At 38.4% G+C, this 20,486-nt stretch overlaps 1 protein-coding gene and 1 long non-coding RNA gene across 4 annotated transcripts in view; both read right to left on the reverse strand.

Moving 5' to 3' along the window:
• Window positions 1-5,498: 5,498 nt before the first annotated feature.
• On the reverse strand, window positions 5,499-9,499 carry LOC137172406 (uncharacterized). The gene is made up of 2 exons (XR_010924972.1): window positions 8,034-9,499; window positions 5,499-7,684 (listed from the first exon to the last, which is right to left on the reverse strand). It is a non-coding gene; the product is annotated as an uncharacterized lncRNA (long non-coding RNA).
• A 9,058-nt stretch (window positions 9,500-18,557) lies between these two features.
• ptprea (protein tyrosine phosphatase receptor type Ea) overlaps window positions 18,558-20,486 on the reverse strand; it is a 53,051-nt gene continuing 51,122 nt past the window's right edge. For all 3 annotated transcript variants that reach the window (XM_067575704.1, XM_067575703.1, XM_067575705.1), the window contains 3 exons: window positions 19,895-20,046; window positions 19,637-19,772; window positions 18,558-19,471 (listed from right to left, as the gene is read on the reverse strand). In XM_067575704.1, coding sequence (XP_067431805.1) covers window positions 19,397-19,471; window positions 19,637-19,772; window positions 19,895-20,046 — 363 coding nt within the window. In that variant the 3' untranslated portion in view covers window positions 18,558-19,396. The remainder of the gene's footprint in view (window positions 19,472-19,636; window positions 19,773-19,894; window positions 20,047-20,486) is intronic.

Below are 20,486 nucleotides of genomic sequence, written 5' to 3' on the forward strand. Positions count from 1 at the left end.
TCCAGGTATGAAACCTTGTAAATGGTGATCTGGAAACTGGTGCGCATATTTTGGGAAAAAAGTTTTGAAACGTTGAAACTTGAGTTTCGAAAGAATTTTCTTGAAACTTTTGCGGATGTGAATTGGCATTTGTATTGCAGACTGCTCTTTCAGAGCCGACACCCACTTTTCAGATATTTTCCCACCCGCATTCCACAAAGACTCACCCTACTCTGCCTTCATCGGTTACGTTGATCAGGTTTAGGCATGAGGAGTGAGATGGTTAGGGTTAAGGTAAGAATATCAGGGTCAGAGCCAATGAGAGGCAGAATAGGGGTGGGTCTTCAAAGAAGTCGGGGAAAAAATTACACAATGTGCCTGACATGATCTTGTGCCCTGGGATCTTGGAGGCAGATGCATTTGCTCTTAACCTATTGTTTGCTCTCTGCTGAAGTACAGTCCAATCACATGTTGTATTTACCGAGTTTACCGAGGGTTGACAGACTGCTCCGCCAATGGCTGATGTACACAGGATACACACAGGATGCATGGTGTTCTGTGCTATGGAGTACAAAAAATTACATAAACATAAATAAATAAATTTTGGTAATGATAAAGGTCTTAATTAAATGTCTTGAATTTATTTCTACATTTCCATACATCAGCTTTTATTTAGGATAGTTCCGTATTTCTACATTTATTTATTTATGTATTTCTACATTTCTTCATTTATAGACAGGTCTCTGTGAAACGTCATCACAGAAAGCAGCAGAAAGCAGCAGAAAGCAACACTTTTCACGGCACATCTAGCAGAGCCAAACTCCACAGCAAAGATGACAAGGAGTTGTTGTGCAGCAAACTGCATCAGCCACAAAAAAGATGGATGGAAAATGTTCAGTATTCTGAGGAGATCACATGCCTCTGCTAAGAACAGGAGATTATGGATCCAGCTCATTAAAAGGGTGGATCAGCCCCACAGGCAAAACTATGGCAGATCCTCTTGAATCCTCTGAAGGTATGAGCAAGCCATACTATTTAGTGTGTGTTTGTGCTGGTTGGTTGGTGGGTGGAGCTGGCTGCTTCTTGTGAAGTGTTGCACATGAAGAGTTATGAAGTAATGGTTCTCACTTTTGTGTTGTAAATGATGATGGGGGATGATGGAAATGAGATGGACCAACTCAACCTGCAGTACAACCAGCTCTGCGATGGCTATGAAGCTGTGATAAGAGAACTGAGGGCCACACAGGAAGCGAATACAAATCTGAAGGAGCAGCTTAAAGGTTCCATATGTAGAATTGTGACGCAATGTGCATGTATTAATCATTTTTTATTGCCAATGAGCGAATGAGTAGTAATGTTATGTAAAAAAATGAGACCTTCCCTGACTTTCTTGGTTGTCTGTGGACTGATTTCTATGTTAAGGCCCCACGCTGGATTTTCCGCAAAAATGCCTTGCCTCTCTCCCGCTAATGTCAACAAACGACCAGCATGACAACACAACAAAAACAGTGGTATCCGACTAGAAACGCCTGGCAGATTTCACAACAACCCCACAATGACAAGTTAACATTATTTCCTCAACAAAGGATCAGAAAACAAGCTCCCGAGCCATAGCAGAACATAACTTACCCCTTTCGTTTTCCCTATTGGTAGTCCAAAGTTGTAGTAAGCACACATTTCGAAACAAGACGGCAGTTTGTCACTCCCCCACCACAGCTCATTGCTGCCCAGCCACAGCCAGTTGCTCCCCGGTCGCAGTTCGTTTCACACGGTCACGGTCACAACGTGTTGCTATCTGACCACAACACGTTTCTCTCTGGCCACAGCATGTTGCTGCCTGACCACAGCTCGCTGTTGCTCGGCTACAGTGTGTTGCTCCTCAACCTCAGCTCATTGCTTGTGTCGAGCCTCTAAGCCTCTCATCGGTTGGGAGTTCTTGATGCATGAACTGACTTGTTTTAAATGAGTTTAAAATGCAATCTAATATCTAACATAATTCAATCAAGTGTTTTCAACAACAACAAATGTGAACGATTAATAAACCAAATGAACACATATCTAACATTTCTGTCTTGAGTTTTTTCTTGCTTGTGAATTTTGAGTATTATCTCCAGTGTTTGCAGAACTGCAGGTGCACTTCTTTCCATACATTATTTGAATATATTTGTAATGTTAGTGAAAGTGTTAGCAGCGGTCTGTGCACTTGATCATTTTCCCAAAGCTAGGCCTTTTGCAGTACAGACATTTGATCTCTTCAGCCAGGTGGGGGTCTTTGCAGCGGCAAATAAGTTCTGGAAGGAGGTGGTCCATGAAAACATGAAATCACAGAATCCATTTGACAAACATACATCTATAGTTGAATCTATGTGTAATAGCGGTGGGTAGGTCACAAAGGATGCATCAGACTCTGACCCCTGTAATCCCTCCTTGTACAGACACTTAATCTCCAACGTGCCTGTTCCACCCCAGCCACAGGAGAATATGGCTCATCTGCTTTCACTGTTAGACCCTCTGCTTTTGGATTAAAGTTCATGTGTTTCTTCTTCATTTCTGTTTGGTCACACTGGCGTGCAGTATCTTCTATTTGTCTTCCCCACATGACAGCTGGAACAGTGAGATCTCTGGATTTATACTTCATTAACTGTTTAACAGCACTTTCAACTGACTGACTCCTTGCTATTAATAACCCTGTGAAAGCTACTGCCCGTTTTACGTCTCTGTGTATGTTTCCTGTTGTGCACTTTACCTGCTATTTAGTCACATCCTGTAGGAGTTCCAGTCTGTTAGTTGTGCATTGTGTTCTCATTTTGCCATAGCTGGTTTCGTACTTCTCCTCAAGGTCAGCTGACGACAGGTCACTAGCAGATGGGTCATACATAGCTGTCAGGGGCTCAAGGAGTTCATATTCTTTTTCTGATGCTGTATCTGTGTCAGACTCTGCAGCTGTGTTGATGGGTACTAACAGAGCAGTGTTTGGATTTATGTGTGTTTTCCAGAGCCTGGAGATCTTCAGCTAGCTCCATTTAGCTAAATATTTATTTGTATAGCAAACTTAGTGGGGCAGTTTCATTCAGAGGGGCCGTTTTCAGAAAGATATTTTAGACTGGTTTGTATTGTTGGGCCAGTCTGCTCATAGATCTCTATATATAAAGCAAGGAATCTTGGTCTGTATGTATGTATGTATGTGTGTTTGTCCTTTGCATATCTCAAAAACCGATCTACTTCATACCTGGTGGATGTATTGCTGAGGACCCAAGAAAATGCAGTGTCAAGTGTGAAGTTGTTTGGATTATTTATCTGAACTTCTAATCCATTATGAACCCTCCAGACTGCTCAGGTCAGCTGGCTCGGGATTACTTAAATCTAAAAGTGGCCGTGCTGCTTTTAGTTACTATGCTGCCAAACTTTAGAACAAAATGACAGAAGACCTGGGACTAGAAACAGGGCTGAGAATTTTTAAATCTAAACTCAAGACCTATCTTTTTACAGTTGCCTTTAACTAATTTATTTATTTATTATTTGTTGCTTACATACTTACGTTTCCATTGTTTTAATGTTTAATGATTTCTAGCTGTTTGTCTGTGCATTTTGATGTCCTTGTTCTTGTCTTGTTTTTCTGCATTTCCATGGAACACTTTAGTTGCCTTGTTCAGGATAAGGTGCAATATATAAATAAATCTGCCTTGTCTTGCCTTGGATGAGTGGTTCTCGAGAAATACATAAAAGGACCTCATAAACGAGGTTGATTTACTTCTTCCTCTGCCCTTGAAGTCAATGAGCGGAAATACAGATCTGCCACTGCAACCCACATTGTGGTTGGAGGAGGGATTACATCCGTAGTGTTAATGTGTTGAAGAAGTTTAAGAGACCTAAACTCTACTATTGAAATGTTCACTGTGAACAAAACTTGGCATGTACGTTCCAAGAATTACTGCAGGATGTTTCAGACATGTTTTGAACTGGCATGGCAGTTCATCTAACTAAAAAGCAAGGAATCTCTGTCTGTCTATATGTGTGTGTGTGTGTGTGTGTGTGTGTTCTTTGCATATCTTGGGAACCGTTCATCCAACTGACTGCAGATCCCAAAGCAACCCAGAGGACACTGTCAATTATTTTACATTTGCCTAAGGAAACTATCCTGAGCCTGTCTGAAGAATTAGCAGAAGTACTGAGCTCTAACACATTAAAAAGCCACAGCAACACAGCTCTGCTACATTTTGGCACTGCGTTGAGATTCTATGCAACAGGAAGTTTCCTAAATATCTAGTTCCTCAACTGTGTTGCCTGTCGGCCCAGATCAATTCATGACTTGTAAATCTTCAAAAAAAAAATTCCCAGTTGTTGTGGCTTCCTGCTGTTTTGCACTTTAATATGATGCTGTTTGCATGAAACTGTGTACTTCTGCTTATGCAGAGGATGTCAATTGAGTAGGAAGTCCTTCACTGTGGCCAGAGACAAATTTGCATACACACTGCTACAAGAATGTGGCCATATGTCAGTGCGTCTTGGGTGCATTCACACCTGTACTTAGAGCTGACCACTTGTGATTGGTTCACCCAAGATGCATGTTAATGCCAGGTGTGAACAGGACCACTGTGTTGCCTGCCTCCCCCTCCATTCAATTACATAAAGAAACTAAATAAGTAACAAATATAATATTGTCTCAGTTTATTTTTTTTAACTTAGGTGTTACAATAAAATATTTTGTTAATTTTCTCACAAGACAATTAATATACGTTATTCTGATGACTTAAATAATTACTCAATTAAAACCACAATAACAATGGGCAATTGAGCATTAACATAGAAAACTCTTGATATAATGTGACAAAAAGAAATATAGCACTGCACTCTCAATGAAGTTCATGTTAAAACTCATCTGAATTACAGAGACTACTGGTATTATAAGTAGACAACTTATGTATTCCTCCGTCAACTGCATCTCCAACTTCAATTTATCTTGCTGAAGCTTTAAGACCTTGATTTCAAGCAGCAATTTTCTTTCTTCAAGTTAGAGATTTTGGTGTTGTTTGTTTAGCGTTATAGACAGAGTCGCACTTGTTCCCTCTGACACTGAAGGGCAGACCTCTGTGCTCAGACGAGCTGCAGCTGACTCTCTCAGTGTTGCCAGATGTACGATAATTATTGTATTTGTATGACAATTTTGCCCTCTGTACGATGTACGATCAATAATGCCAAAAGTCCTATAATGTATATAATAATTTGATCATTTTGTGACACTTAGTTGTTGTAATCAGTCTTGGCAATCTCATTTTAATTCATTTCCTGACACGATCAGGATAGTAAAATATGGATCCTACGTCTGTGTTTACGCATCTCTTCTCGAGTGACATCTTTCCAGCCAATCATGCTTGTTGTGATGATGAACGTGACTCACAAGCAAGGCTATCGTTCTCCTGCCAGTGTTTGCACAAATGATAGCTTTCTGCGTCATCCATGTGAAAAAAAAGTAGAGAAAATGAGTGCGGATAAGGTAAGCATGTTGTTTATTTAATTCCCTTTTTCTTTAAACAATGTGGCTAGACTTATAGGTGGTGTCAGAAGGTCACTTATTTGATGTCTTGGTTATGACTCACATACAACAATTATTTTATGACTCTGGTATGATACTTTAAATTTCCTCATCTGGCAGCGCTGCTCTGTCTCCCCATCTCTTGTCCCCCCTCCTCTCTGATCACTTGGCTCCATTTCTCCTGCTCCTGCTTCTCCTCCTCAGACCTGCCAAATCTCCCATTTTTCCTGGGTTTCTCCCTTATTTTCAACCTCCTCTCCCGCTGTGCTCCCGTTTTGTTGTCTCTCCCAGGAAACTCCCATAATTTGTATGGCCCTCAACCTTTATTACGTATAATCGTCATACACATGGATCCATAAGTTTTGTATGTTTGTCTGACGTTACCCAAGTTACCAGATCACCTATAAGACACAATTTACACACAACGTACAATTTCAACCCAACTGTTACCACAACTCCATTCAAGTGGCGTGTGCACAGCTGCTTTCTGCACAGGCAGTCTTTCCTCCTGTCCACTGTCCTCCTCTGTCTGCTGCTGATGTGATTCACTGCCTGCAGGTGCCACTGTTAGAGCGGCTGCGTTGTCTCCAGGAGCTAAGTTTACAAGAATTTGCCAAATTTTAAAATACATGGCAAACTCAGATAAACAGTGAGGCTACATACAGGCTTTTGTGTTGTGGTGGATGGGATGGGACACTGCAGACAAAGCAGTTGAAAATATCGCTTTCTCTGCATGTTTATTCTTGTTGAAGAGGCGGTTTGTTTAAGTAATTATTGGCTTTTTACTCCGGTTTTGTTGCACTTAGAGTAACGAGCATAGTTGTCAGCAACTCCAGTAAAATGTTATCTTTCACTTCACCCCTGTACTTGCAGATGGTGTGCTTGCAAGCAGGGCCAAGGAACGCTCCACAGGGGCAGATCCAATCAATATTGGGTTTAATTTAGCCTAATTGTAAGAGCTTCATCTACATAAAGCAGATCCCCTTCTCTTTAGCATGGGTGATGGGTTGGCTGAGATTAGTGTCCCAGTGAAGATTCATGTTGCCATCCCAAGTATGCTGAAACAGTTGTAATTTTGTTCCAGACTTGTTGCTGCACCAGTACATTCCCTATAATATTGCTTTATCTGACTTGTTACCATGGTTAATGCTAATAAATAACTTATCTAACTAATCTATGTGGACTCTATGTGGCTAGCAAATAGCGGTTGCAACCTAATACCATGTCACAAATTACATGTGAGCAAAAAATTGATGTGCTATATGTGAATTAATAAAAACTTTCTTACCATCAACCAAACATTTACTTTCGTCCACCATATTTCTGTGTCAACTTTCAGCAAGTCAGCAATTCGTGTACCAAAATTTTCGCTGACTTTCCAAGTTGTTGTTCCAACTTGTTCATGTGAATTTTCCCAATCGGGAACTAATTTTTCCAATTATTCCGACACCACATGAATGTGCTATAAGACTTTCACAGTAATGCAGGTTGGTGATGCATTAGCCGGGGGAGGTTGGGGTCGCATACAATGTGAATTTGAATGTATATGTTGGGCTGGGATATTTGTATGTGCTGGAAGCATTAGCGAATCACACTAGCTATTAGCATTAGCAATTAGCATGTGTAATTCACAGTCTAATGTGTGTTAACAGACAGCATTAACGGCCATTTTGAGTCAGTTAAGTCTGTGAAATGTACACCCACCTTTGCTCAGTGTTGTTAGTAACATTGTACTGTGTCATGTAGGTGATGTTATTTGTGTTCAGAGTGTGTAAGAGTGAGAATATTGCTAGATAACAAGCAGTTCGCCAGCCAAGTAAAACCTTAGACTGTCTAGGTCATTCAGTAAATAGAGTTTAGAGGTGCAATGTGATGTTTTCAATTAGTTAAACTGAGTAAGAGACATTTATGGAACACAATGTAAATAGGAACAATATACTGGTATAAAAACAATAAACAAATGTTTTTGTAGGCTATTTGTTTTACAATATTGGAGACATCACTGTGCAACTCAAACATTATGTATAATAACTACACTGGGGATCACTAAACATAAAAAGAAAAGATGTAGGGTAAAAAAAACAAAACTAAACACTATTAAGAACACAATAAACACAGTGGTTCACACTGGCAGCTCACATCTCTGGTGTTTGGTCACGAAGCAGCAGTGCTCTTGAAAAACAGATAAACAGAAGATACACTGTAGAATTCCCCATTGAAAAATATTTCACAACAAGCAATCTCATATCCATGTCGTATGATATGTAATAAGCTTTTGTGCATAGTTGTCTGTTCAAAATGTGCTAACACTGACTACTTCTTGTCCGCAGATCATGCATATGAACTTGATTTAGCTAATGTTATCTTGCTACACCAGAGACATATATAAATAAGATAAAGACCGAAGAAAGTCATCATCATGTAACTTGGCAGACTAACGTTAGCTATTAAGCGTCACGTTACCGCACTGCAGATTTGTTGGATACAGTCAACGGCTAAAACACAAGAAAAATAAACTTACCAGTTTACCAATATGTTGGCTCGAACTTGCCGTGTCCCCAGGATAAATGGATGGCACAGCATTAGGCTTCAGTCCAGGTTTTGTGGCAAAACCCATCTGCTTTTGTGATAAATTTTCAAAACAGTGCTCTTGAAAAGGGCGACTCAAACCTGTGTTTTCACTGGAAGTCTGAGTGGGACATGACAATTTTTCCAAATAAACTGCACCCATTTCTCTTGATTTTTCAGATCCTTTGGTAATAAATGAAGGCTCACTGTTTCTCTTTTTGTAAATTTGCAGCCGAAAACAAAACACGTCTGCTATCGTTTTGAAAGTATTAAAACTTCAAATCAAAATTACGATAAGTAGCTAACAGCTGGCTTCAAAGTAGCTAACCGTTTCACCTACACATAATGATACATGAAGCACCTCTCTGTCTATTATGGGATTGGTTCCTTAGGTTTGTGACACATGAAATCCTGCCTGACTGAATCCATTTTTCGTTTTTTGAGACTGTCCTCGGTACACTGCAGTTTCAAAGCAGATATGCTCAGCCATGGCGTTGACTACTTATTTTGCTCTTGATATGTCGTATAACATTAGAAAAGCGCCACATGGACATGTTAACGAGATCAAAAACTTGATTTTCATCAGAAGGGGTCTTTAAATATTTAACTGCAATTTGACACTCACCGTTGATAAGCAGTGATATAACTGATTTATACTTAGTTAAACCACTCCACAGCTTAATGAAAGATACTTTTGAATATATTTACTCACAAACAGTTACTACCCTGTCTGCATGAAATAGGTAATATTTTAACTTTGAAAAATCTTGTGTTATACTGCTGTCCATCAACAGGCCCACATCCTGCAGTGAGGGGTAGCCACAGCAAGACCATAGCAGCAACACGGGACGCCTGAAGAGAGTGAAGCTTGATGCAGGGCTGAAGCAGAAGCTGCAGGACATCCACCAACTTTTCCGTAGATGAATATCATCCTCTCAGTCTGCCCAGCCAGCGGGAGACAGCGTAATGGCACCTGTGTTGGCGTGCTCAAGGGAGCATCAGCTTGTTCAGACAGAAGCATCCAGGGCTTGGCTGGGCCTTGGCTGCTGGGTATCAGTGTAATCCTTCACATGTTCCCTTTGTAAAATAAAGTTTAATTCTATACAATTTTGATGTGGTGTTTTATCTTTCATATTATACACTACTGATCTAAAAGTAAATCTAAAAAGCACCAGGACTGTGCAGTCACCACTTATCAGCTGTTAAAAGTAGATCATTATAAACCTTCATGAGGGCTGTCTCTGTGCTATAGCGAGCTCTAAAACCTGACTGAAAACTATTAAAAATATAATTACTATTCATTAAAGATATAAATTGAGTTGAAATGACTTTCTCAAGCACCTTAGATAAAAATGATCATTTAGAAAATGGTCTGTAATTACTGAGTAATACAAATTAGGCTTTTTCAGTAATGGTTGAATGACTGAATGTTTAATATAAATGGGAAAATTACCAGAAGTCAGAGAACAGTTAATAATCAAAAGAATGTTTTCAATAATCAAAAGAACAAAATAACCAACAGAGGGGAATATATCTTTAAAAAACTAGGAAATCATTTTATCTAGTACTGAGATGTTAATGGTTTGAAACTGGGAGAGTGAAGCAATATTATTGTTGAAGGTGGGTAGATTTCGTGGATCAGGTGAAATTTGAGACCAAATGCTCTCTATCTTCCCAATAAAAATGAGCAGCGAATTTCTCTGTAGTTAAATCACTTCTTGCTACTCATTGTGTGGATCTAACAGACTACACTATATCTTGTAATGTAACTGTGTCTTGCACTGACATGGGGGGGGGGGGGGGGGGGGGGGGGGGGGGGGGAATTTCGTGACATACTGTAGTTTGGAGCCCTGTTGTTAATTACTTTTTTAATGTGTTTGAAACCCATCAAAGTTTTTTATAATTGTGTTCATATGAATTATTGTTTGCTACTAGGAAGCTACATTAAAGCACTTCCTCATCAATAATGTTAACAAGGTGATAAAATATTGATGTTAACTCTGTAATTAGTAATTATAGGCCTGTGACAGATTTCCTTTCTCTTGGTAAGACAATGTCCTTGAGCAACTATTATAACTGTCATAACTGCATGTTTTCCAGTCAGTTTTTCATGCAAACTATTGCACAGTAAGCTTGTTAAAGAAGTTGATTGCTCTGAGTCAGCAAGATGCCAGTATGGTTACCGTCATGGTTCACTGGATTTGAACCAGTTGAATATTTTAGCTGTGGCCAATGTGGTTTATGTATCATTTGAAAGATAGTCACTAAACAAAATAACTGCGGTGTCTCACAGGGGTCAGTTTTAGGACCCTCTACAATTTAACTTTTATACTTTCTTTTAATTTAGATACACCCAAGAAAACTGTTATATATGTCATAATTCACCATCTTAATTTCACATGTTGGCATGCTAATATTTACTAATTAGCATTAAACACAAAATACAACTGAAGCGGATGGGAATGTCATTTATGTTGAATGTTAAGGGATCACCAAAGTTGTTAAAAATCATCTTGAAAGGGACATGAATGTTCATACTAAATTTCATGGGAATACATCCAGTAGTTTTTAAGTCATTTCATTAGCACCACTAATTTCAAGTGGAACTAAAAAAGTCAAGGGGATCACCAAAGTCATTAGGATTCATCCTCTGGGCAATATGAATATCTAAACTAAATTTAATGGAAATCCATCCAATAGTTCATGAGATATTTTCAGTTTTCATTGCAATATTTGCAGTTGACATTGCCATCCCTAGAGCCATTCTGCTTGTGTGGCTGTTTTAGGAAATTACTTAGCCTTTTAAAAAAAATAAAATTAAACATATGTTTATGGCTTATTTTCAAAGATGAAAACAAGCCAGTGGGATTAAGGCTTACACCCACATATAGGCTGGGGATTTCAGAAAGTAACATAAAAATATACATACAGTGAGAGTATAATCATCAGTGTTTAAATAGCATAATTTAAATAGTAGACGAGCTATGATTTTTTTGGCATTGGCATTTAACTGTTTTTTCTTTCCATCTACAATGTGTATTTAAAGATTTTGCTCCAAACCAAGCAGCTGGTTCATCAAAGCATCCACTTGATTTCCTGAAAAAGAAGCTTGAAAAGCACACTAGACTAGATGGAACAAGGAGGAATAGGATAACGCTTGTAATGCATTTTTAGGAGCATTGTGTCACATTAACGCCCCCAGTAAAAGCTGTCTGATTGAATTATGGTAAGTCTTAAAGCGTCTGTTGAGAATGTTTTCAGTGTAGCAAGATGCTATGCCCTGAAAGGGAGATGCAGGGAGTGGAAGGGAGGGTGAGAGAACAAATTTAACAACAACAACAAGTCATTACCAAGGCAGTGAAAACTCAAAGAATAGTGCAGTAGATAACGGCCAGACACCCAAAATAACAGGATCTCCGGTTCATTCTTAGGATATTAATGGGACCGCCTCCAAGTTCCACCCTGTGCCTGTCTCTTTTCATCAGCTACAACCACACTGAAGCAAGAGAAGAGAGTGTGGTTAAATGGTCACGCATATATCTTAGTAACATGCAACACTGATAAAAATTTGACTCTTGTATCTTTCTGTTCTTTTTTTCTCCTTCCCTTTTTGTGAATACAGGGGATTTTTAGGTTTTTACTTTGCTTGGCTCCCTGCATGGTAATGTGGGTCTATAGGTCCACCACCATGACCCTGACTGAAATATCTCAACTATTATTTGATGGATTTGCACAAAATGTTGTACACACATCTATGGTTCCCAGATGACTAATCCTAATGACTTAAAGGATATCCTGACTTTTCTTCTAGCACCACCATGAGGTTCACATCTGTGGTTTTGAGTGAAAGTATTGGATGTTATGAAACTTGGTTCCCCACACAGTAATTTTTAATAACTGTGGTGATCGCTTGACCTATCATTTAGTGCTATGAGATCAGTTTTAATTCGTCCAGTACTTTGGACATCAGTGTCTGCTGTACATTCCTATCAGCCTCTGCTGCACTTTGTGCTAATTAGCATGCTAACACGCAAACTAAGATGGTGTACATTGACATTGTGAGCATACTGTATTAGCATGCTGTTAGCATTTAGCTAAAAGGATCGCTGTGTCTGAGCTTCACAGAGCCACAAATTAAATGAAAAGATTGAATGAATCATTGAATTCCTTTAATTGACATTAATTAAATGGTCTAAACAACCGTCATTAGGTACATTTTTCAGCATCTCTGGCTACTTTAAAAAATGTAAAAGATGGATTCCACATGTTTGTAGTTCCAAATGCTAAATTCTCACATGTTTTTGGTTTTGGAGTCTTACTTTGTTCAGGAGATGGTGAAATGATGTTTTTGGATAACGTGATAATCTTGGCACTTGTGAAAAAACTTGTGTTTCACATACACTGTATGTAATCAGAAATTAGTTTCCCAAGCTACACATGAATGCATTTCAGGAGGGGGGTCAGAGCGCATACCACCCCTGCCAATAAATGAGCATGTTCCATATTATATTAGAAAGAAAATAGGAAGCCTTGTGAAAGAAAAAAATAGAAGTAGTTAGGGGTCAATGAAAATAAGAGAGTTGGATAGGGTTAATCCATAATTCATATGACCTCTTCACTTGTGCTGAACTTTTTTTGGCCTACAGCTCCTCCCGCTGTGGAGTGTTACCATGGTGCCGGGTCCCTGAGGAAGTGGAAATTGTCAACAAAGAGGCTTTTTGTCATTTGGGCTTTTCTGCAAGATAAGAAACAGGATTGTTTGGCAAAAATAGTTGAAATTTACTCCTCCTTGTTATTGACTGGTGGCAATCACATGGATGAAAGCTTTATGTAAGCACACATTTATATTTGGAAGTAGTAAAATTTTTTGTTCTGTTCATGTATCATTCGCAAAACAGTGTATTTAAGTGATTTTATGAAATATGTACAAGATGCAAAATTGATTTAAATACAATCACTCCACTGTTACAACCATCCCAGTGTACAAGGAAGGTTGTTACACATGCCAGGGACAGTTGTAACATGTCTAAAATATACATAATTAATCAATCAAATACTCAAAATGAAAAAGATAATTTATCATTCATGTTATTGTGACTATTCATTTCATTTTTTTAAATAATAATTACCTTTTTTCACACGACATAACAAAAAGAGGGGAAGCCGTCAAATTATAATGCAAGAAAATTATTTAATGGGTGCAGTACAAATCAGTTGCCTGCATCAGGTAGTTTCTGAGAAGGATTTCCTGCTCTGTGGAGAAAATCCTCTTGGGGCTCCAGTACCCTATTCTGCGAAATGATTTGGATCCCTCAGCCTCAGACTTTCCTGTGAAAACGGATTTGGCCACTCTTCTGACTGATTTGCCCTGTTTTATTTCATTCTTAAACCCCCTCCAGTGAAGGAAGTGGGACTCTCTTGTTGGTCTTCCTCTTTCTGATATTTGGCATGCTGTAAGCAAACATGTGTTTCCACATTAGCATCCAACTGATTGTCATTAACTTAGCATGTAATCTTGTCACACCCTGCCTGGACTTTGGGTGTTTTTTGGTCTTTTTTATGTTCTTGTGTTCTTTGGGGTCTCCTGGTTTGCACTTCTGTTTAGTCCTTGGGTTCATATAGGTTTTCTTGTTATATTTGGGTGGTGGGTTTGGACTGCCTTTTGTTGTTTAGCCTGGTGTGTTGTATACTTTAGTTTAGGTTCATGATGGTTCTTGGACAGGTTAGTGTGGGTTGTATTTAGAGTATTGTGTTTTCTGGGTTTTAGTTTTGTTACTGTGTTTCCCTTGTGTGTTCTTATACTCCTCCTCACCTGCCCTGCTTCACCCTTGTTAGCTCTGCTCTGTGTCTTCCCAACACCTGCCCTGTATCAGTCTCGTCAGCCCTGCCCTGCTTCCTGTGTTTCCCTCAGCCAATCACTCCCAGCCTGCCCTTGTGTCTCGTCACCTGTTCCCCATTCCCTGATTAGTTTAGTCTGTATTTAAGGTCTGGTTTTGAGTTGAGTTTTTGTTGGATCGTTTTGTGTTATCTTGTCCGCCAGTTCTGTTTGCCTGTACTTGACCATCCATTATTAAAAGAGATTTTCATCATATCTGCATTCCGGCCTCTGCATTTGGGTCCACTCCTGCTTCCCCACCTGACAAATCTAGTTTATGCAGGCCTTTAGGTTTTTGAAATATAAATGAATGCACTTGGTTCAGGGACAAGGCGTTACAACCGTCTCAGTATCACCAGCCATGTTTTCACCTCATGTGAATTAGCCTGACAGCTAGTTTGACACATGTTAGTCATTTCTATTTTTAGCTTACAAAACAATGATTTTAATGATAATTGTTTGGATTCCTACACATTTGATCTCAGGACAGTGTCCAAAAAATACAACCGACACTTTTGCTGGTAGCTTTCTCTGGGAGTTTCAAAAGTGGCTCCTTTTTTGTACGTTAGAAGACAATCTAATTGAGCATGTGCAGAGTGAGTGTAATCACTCTAACTTGTTTCTGATTGAAGGAATTCAAGTTTTTACAACCATCCCTTGTTACAATTGTCCCTGGTCTCCCCTGCTATTTTAAAGTCTAATCAGTTTCTGTAGGACTATCATACCAGTTTTTGGCACAGGAGAGATCATTTGTATTTATGTAAACAGAGCAGTGCCTGCTCATAATTTACCAATGTTCCCGAAATGCCTCACACACAGAATATCTGGAGACTACAGTGTTGAGTTGAGCTGAAGTTGATTGGATGAACTGTAGTGCCCTTTCAAAACGTTCCTGAGACTTCCTGCACTATGTCTTGAACATAAATACAAAGTTCCCACATGTGAGGAATGAGAATAGAGCTTAACTCTCTAAACTTTTTCAATTCATTCTCTATGGTAGTTCTTATCACCACAATGTGGGTTGCAGTGGCAGAGTGAGAGTGGCGCTGTCTGTATTTCCACTTGTTGACTCCACGTGCAGAAGAAGAAGCAGAAGCAATGTTGTTTATGAGATATTTCTATATATTTCTGAGAAATTACCTGAGAAATCGAGCACTTACACGTACACGTGCTTGCACGTACATGCCGAGTTATGTTCTCAATAATGTTACACAGTGCTTAAACATTTTTGTCATTAGCACTATGGATGTAATCCCACCTCTGACCACAGTGTGGCTTGCGATGGCAGCATGGTGCTGTCTGTATTTCTGTTCGTTAACTCCACGGGCAGAAGAAGAAGCAAATCAATGTTATTTATGAGGTATTTTTATATCTTTTTTGAGAACCGCTCATCCAAACAACTTCACACATCGACATTACACTTTCTCGTTTCCCCAGCAATCCAACCACCAGGTACGAAGAAGATCGGATGAACGGTTCTCAAGATATTCGAAGGACAAACTTACATACATACAGATACAGACAGACAGACAGATGTAGAGAGATAGGGAGATACAAAGCTTTTGATTTCAGTTCAACATCATTCTTTGTTTGCTTCGTAAAAACCAACTTATTTTACCATAAACAGTTAAGAATACTTAACAAAGGAATTATTCTCTATGTGAGGAATAAGAACTCACTCTGATTTCTCTTCAAAATAATGATCATTCATTTGAACTGGAGATCTGGTGAGCTCACGAGACAGATTCTGAGATTAGGTTCTGAATAGTTCATCTCTAAGCAATTACTAACTAAGTGTGTTTTAAGGTCATGCATATCTAATCTGAGTCAGGTTTTTTATAATGTCATTTAGGCGTTGCTGTATTATTCACCACCTATAAATCCACTTCAGCACTTTTCTCCCAATAATCATCACAGCAGTCTCTCTTTATGCTGTTCATTTTAAAGAGGCTGCAATAACCAAATTATGACTGGTAATTATGATGAGTAGTATCATCTCACAGAAACATGAATTCTATTTTTGGATGGATTTTTCCCTTTTAGATTTATAGACCTTCTCAGCTACATATAGATTGAGATGCACTGCCCCCTGTTGGATTAAACTATAACTAACACAGGTCAAGAAATGTGCCATTGTGCCTCAAATTATGTTACATAACCACTGCAACTCTTATCCAAATACTGATTGTAGGTGTAATTTTATGGAGCAATGTGGAGTAAACAGTTTCATAATTAACTCTATGAAGTGATACTGGCAATCCCCAATTCAAATTTAGAAAGGTTAGACCTTAAATCATTAATGTGAATCCATGATATCTTAATTTCATCAAAATCATTTAATAAGATTTGTCTTCAGTCTCTCTTCATTGAGCAGAACGGAAATGTGCAAACAGGAGTGTTGGAGACAGGAAAAACTGAGCCTCTTTGTTAGTTTGCATGTTTTGAATTAGTTTGAGGATTTTTGTTTTACTTTTGTTGTTTTTTTTTATTTATAGTACAGTCAGTTGTGGTTTTTTAACCAAATCGCCTTTAGTTATTGTGAATCTACTGTACCTTATTGTATTTCCTCTGTCCCTGCTAGTATTGAATCTTATGTTTCCATATTCTTGTTTGGTGTTCTTCCCCACTTCCCCATTATGGCTATTTCCAGCATTGATGAACAGACATGAGAGGAGAGGTAAAGAAGAGAAGGAAATAACTCAAACTGTAAAGATATTTTGAAACTTAATGGCAAAGCAAAGTTGAACTTAATGGCAGCTTACAGACTGAAATGACAGAGGTGAAATTATTAGTCAATGTATCAATTAGTCGATCGACAAAAGTATTTCACTATTTTGATAATGGAATTGTTTAAGTATATGATGTTAAACTGAATATCTTTAGGTTTTTAGAGTGTTTGTCATTTCAAACAATCAATTTGATGACATCATCTTAGGCTTTAGGAAGTTGTGATGGGCATACTTCAGTATTTTCTGACATTTTATTGATCAAATGAATTGAGAAAATAATAGATCAATCAATTATTCAAACAGTTAGTTGCAACCATGGCGTAGAGCAATAATAAGTAGAATCAGACATGATTCTGATGAACATTTTCATCCAGTTTCTGATCTCTGTATTAATATCTAACTAGATATTCAGAGTGAGAGCTCAAGCAGGTCACCTGGTTAAAAAGCAGCTTTGGTAACAAGGATGTTATGAGTTCAAAATAATCTTTTCTTATTTTATTTACAGTTGAACTAAAACTTAAGCAAGCCTGCCAGCAAATCACCGGATTTAGTTCCTCAAATGTGAGTACTGGTTGGCTTTCTCAGAACTGTAGTATAGGAAATGAAAAACAGGAAGTTTCAAGACGTCAGCTTGGGCTCATGGAAATGGTAATGGGCACTTTTCACTATTTTCTGACATTTTTCGGACCAAATGATTTGTCAATTAATGGTCATATTAAGAACCATAGGGTTACAAAGAGTGTATGCAGTGTGAATCGTATTCCATTAAGATGCGACTATAGTTGTACTGGGTTGAGCGGTCCTCAGTACATCTCCCCAAAGTTAAAAAGAACCATACGGACAGTATAAGTTGTTGCACATTGACACTGCGGCTAGAAAACGCATCTGAAAAAAACACTTCCACTGACCCCTAAAGCATTTTCAGATGAATTTAATATTGCAACTTGCATTTCAAAGACATTGAGAATCCAAAAAGGGATAGACCACCCACAGAGAGAGCAAAGGCAAAGAGCTGTAGCCTAAACACACCCTCTTCAATATTCTTAAAAGGAAGGCGTAGACAGAAAAGAAGCCATGGGAAAATCAGTTGTTTTGCTAAGTCAATTCTTCTTGTGCTGCACCTCACATCTCCCACAGACAGACAGCACACAAAACATGACCAATCACTTGACAGTTCCTTGCTCCTCACTTTCACAATGTTAGCACTTTGTAATGTAGTATTTACAAACAGATTGAACAAAACCACATGTTTCATTGAGGATTTAAAAGAGCTGGGTCAAGTTATTCCAAATGTTTGGTTAAATTTTGGAGTACCGGATGAATGGGGGTCGCTACTTCAGAAGAATTCCACCAAAAAGCTATTTTACATTCAGATACTTTCCAATTAATGCCTCGCCAATGAAACCGACACTCAATACTTTCTATGAAACATTCTGGTTCCTCATTTTGACCTGTGTGGCAAAACAAAACCCATGTATTCTAAAACATATAAAGTAAGAGAAAATCTTGATAATATGGAGTGTGTTTTTTGTTGTTGCTCTGGCGTTAAGCAGGCACTGAAGCACCACTTTTGTGTATTGTGGTTTTTACTATTACATGTCTCCTCTTGTGTTACAGTAACTGTGCATCTGACATAAGTTGTCATGAAAACATACTTGACAAAGTAGGTACTTGCTATAATGCAGTCAGTGATCACACTTACCTTTTTTTTTGGATGAACTTTAAATGTTCTGCTTTCATCTCAGGGTTGTTTTACTTTTCCATGTCTTAAAAAAGTACATATGGCACTGATTTGTGAACAATCTGTAATCTATAATACAAATAAAGCAATCATAAACATACTCTTGAATATTGCAGGTTCTTGGCAAAAGGCTTAGTTATATGTGCTTTTTAATGTGCAGTCATTTAAGCAAAATACTTTTTGCTGTCTACAGACAAAAGGCAGAATGTAGTAACGTTACATCCATGTTAAATGCAGCTGCAAACCACTTTTTGAGGTACAAAACCAGTTTAATGGTCTTTCACGACTCTAGTCGAACTGTGAAACCTCTGCCTGAATTCATGTTGGGTTGTCATCTTGGCTTCTGTTGCATTACTTTGTTTTCTGCATTATGGCTGAAGTGATGCTCTCTTGTTCTGACAGTATTTCCATTGGAAAGAGTATCATATTCGTTATGGACATGTAGCTTCAGGGCAATTAAAAATTTGGTTCAAAATCGCCTCTAATCTCAGATAGAAGTCATCAATAAATGAAAGAATGTACTCTAAAAAAAAAAAAAAAAAAGATAATCTTAACATTCCCGTAATGTTCTCCAAACTTAAGAATGGAATGTCATCATCAACACATAAATACATTTACAATAAGTACAACTTTTAAAAATATTACGTGGTCAATCCAAAATAACACTTACATGGACATTTAAAGTACAATATTATACAACAGAACTGAAATAAGAGACCAACTTTGAAACTACACTTCATGACAAAATAATTATCATACATGATGTGAAATATACATTATTAATCTAACTTTTTTCCATTTACAATTTTAATCCACTGAGATACAGTATATTACAGCGAGGATGGAGTTTTAGTTAATAGTAGGACAAGTGCATAGCAAAATAGATCATTTGACCAAGTTAAAGAAACACATAAAACTGACAAACCAGCTTTAGAAAACAACATTAAAAATCATGTTTAAGGCAAATCTCGTCATTTAAAATTGGCATAGTCTGAGAAAATGTCGACAAAGTCTTGTACCACCCTGTAGCAGAAGTCATATTGTTCCTGTGGGGAGAAAAAAAAAAACAGAAAAGACTGATTAGGTGGAAAATCAGTATTGGTTTCACCCAAGATAAAGCAAAACAGGAGATAAACAGAAGATAAACGACATTTTTAACATTTTTTAGTACTTTAACAGATTATTTAAGGTTCACTTCAGCTGATACTTACCACAGTTTGGACCATATGAGGCCTCTGCATGCGTAAACTCTTCACAGTTTGGAACACGTCCAGCAGGCCCTCCGCCTTGACTCGCTCCAAGATATTGCTCAGTGCAATGAACGTACCTGTTCGCCCTGCACCAGCACTGCAGCACACAAAGAGCATTAGAAATTAGTTAAAGCATCAACAGTGGCTTGCAAACATGACAACAGATATATTAAAAAAAAAAGGCCTGAATGTGTGCCTAAAAGAGTGATTTGAAGGTACCTGCAGTGTACGACGATGGGATGGTTCCCAGACTGCTGCTGCTGTCTCTGCACTGAGGCGATGATGTCGATCATGCCTTTCCCCTCGGCCGGGATGCCAATCTCCGGCCAGCCGTGGAAGTGGAAGTGCCTTATCACCCTTGTCTGCTTCTCCTTTGAGAGGAAATGCACAGACAGGCAAGAGATCATAATACCTTTCAAATATGATTTATTAGCAATATATGAAAGCATAATGGCAGGTGCAATGTCAGTGTAGGTTAAGTGTACGGTAGATGAGTGGTGGACTGGCAGGAATAAACTATTGAGCATCTGAGAGGTAATGTGGGTCGAATTTAATGAAATATATGAGATGGGAGGCTCTAACATTAATTTTCTTAAAGACATCCTGCCCAACACATTTCCTCTGGCAGACAAAAAGAGTTTTTTTGACTTCATTATGAGACAGTTACATCAGACCATGTGTAGCATTACAGCATGAGATACGACATTCTCTAAGGATTCATAAAACCCTATAAAAAAGTCACTTTTGCATTTTACCATGTCCAGGTATCAGTTCAGTTTTCAAATATTCACATATGAATGTAACTATAGGC

This window comes from Thunnus thynnus, chromosome 20, assembly GCF_963924715.1.
Source record: "Thunnus thynnus chromosome 20, fThuThy2.1, whole genome shotgun sequence".
Classification (NCBI taxonomy): Eukaryota; Metazoa; Chordata; class Actinopteri; order Scombriformes; family Scombridae; genus Thunnus; species Thunnus thynnus.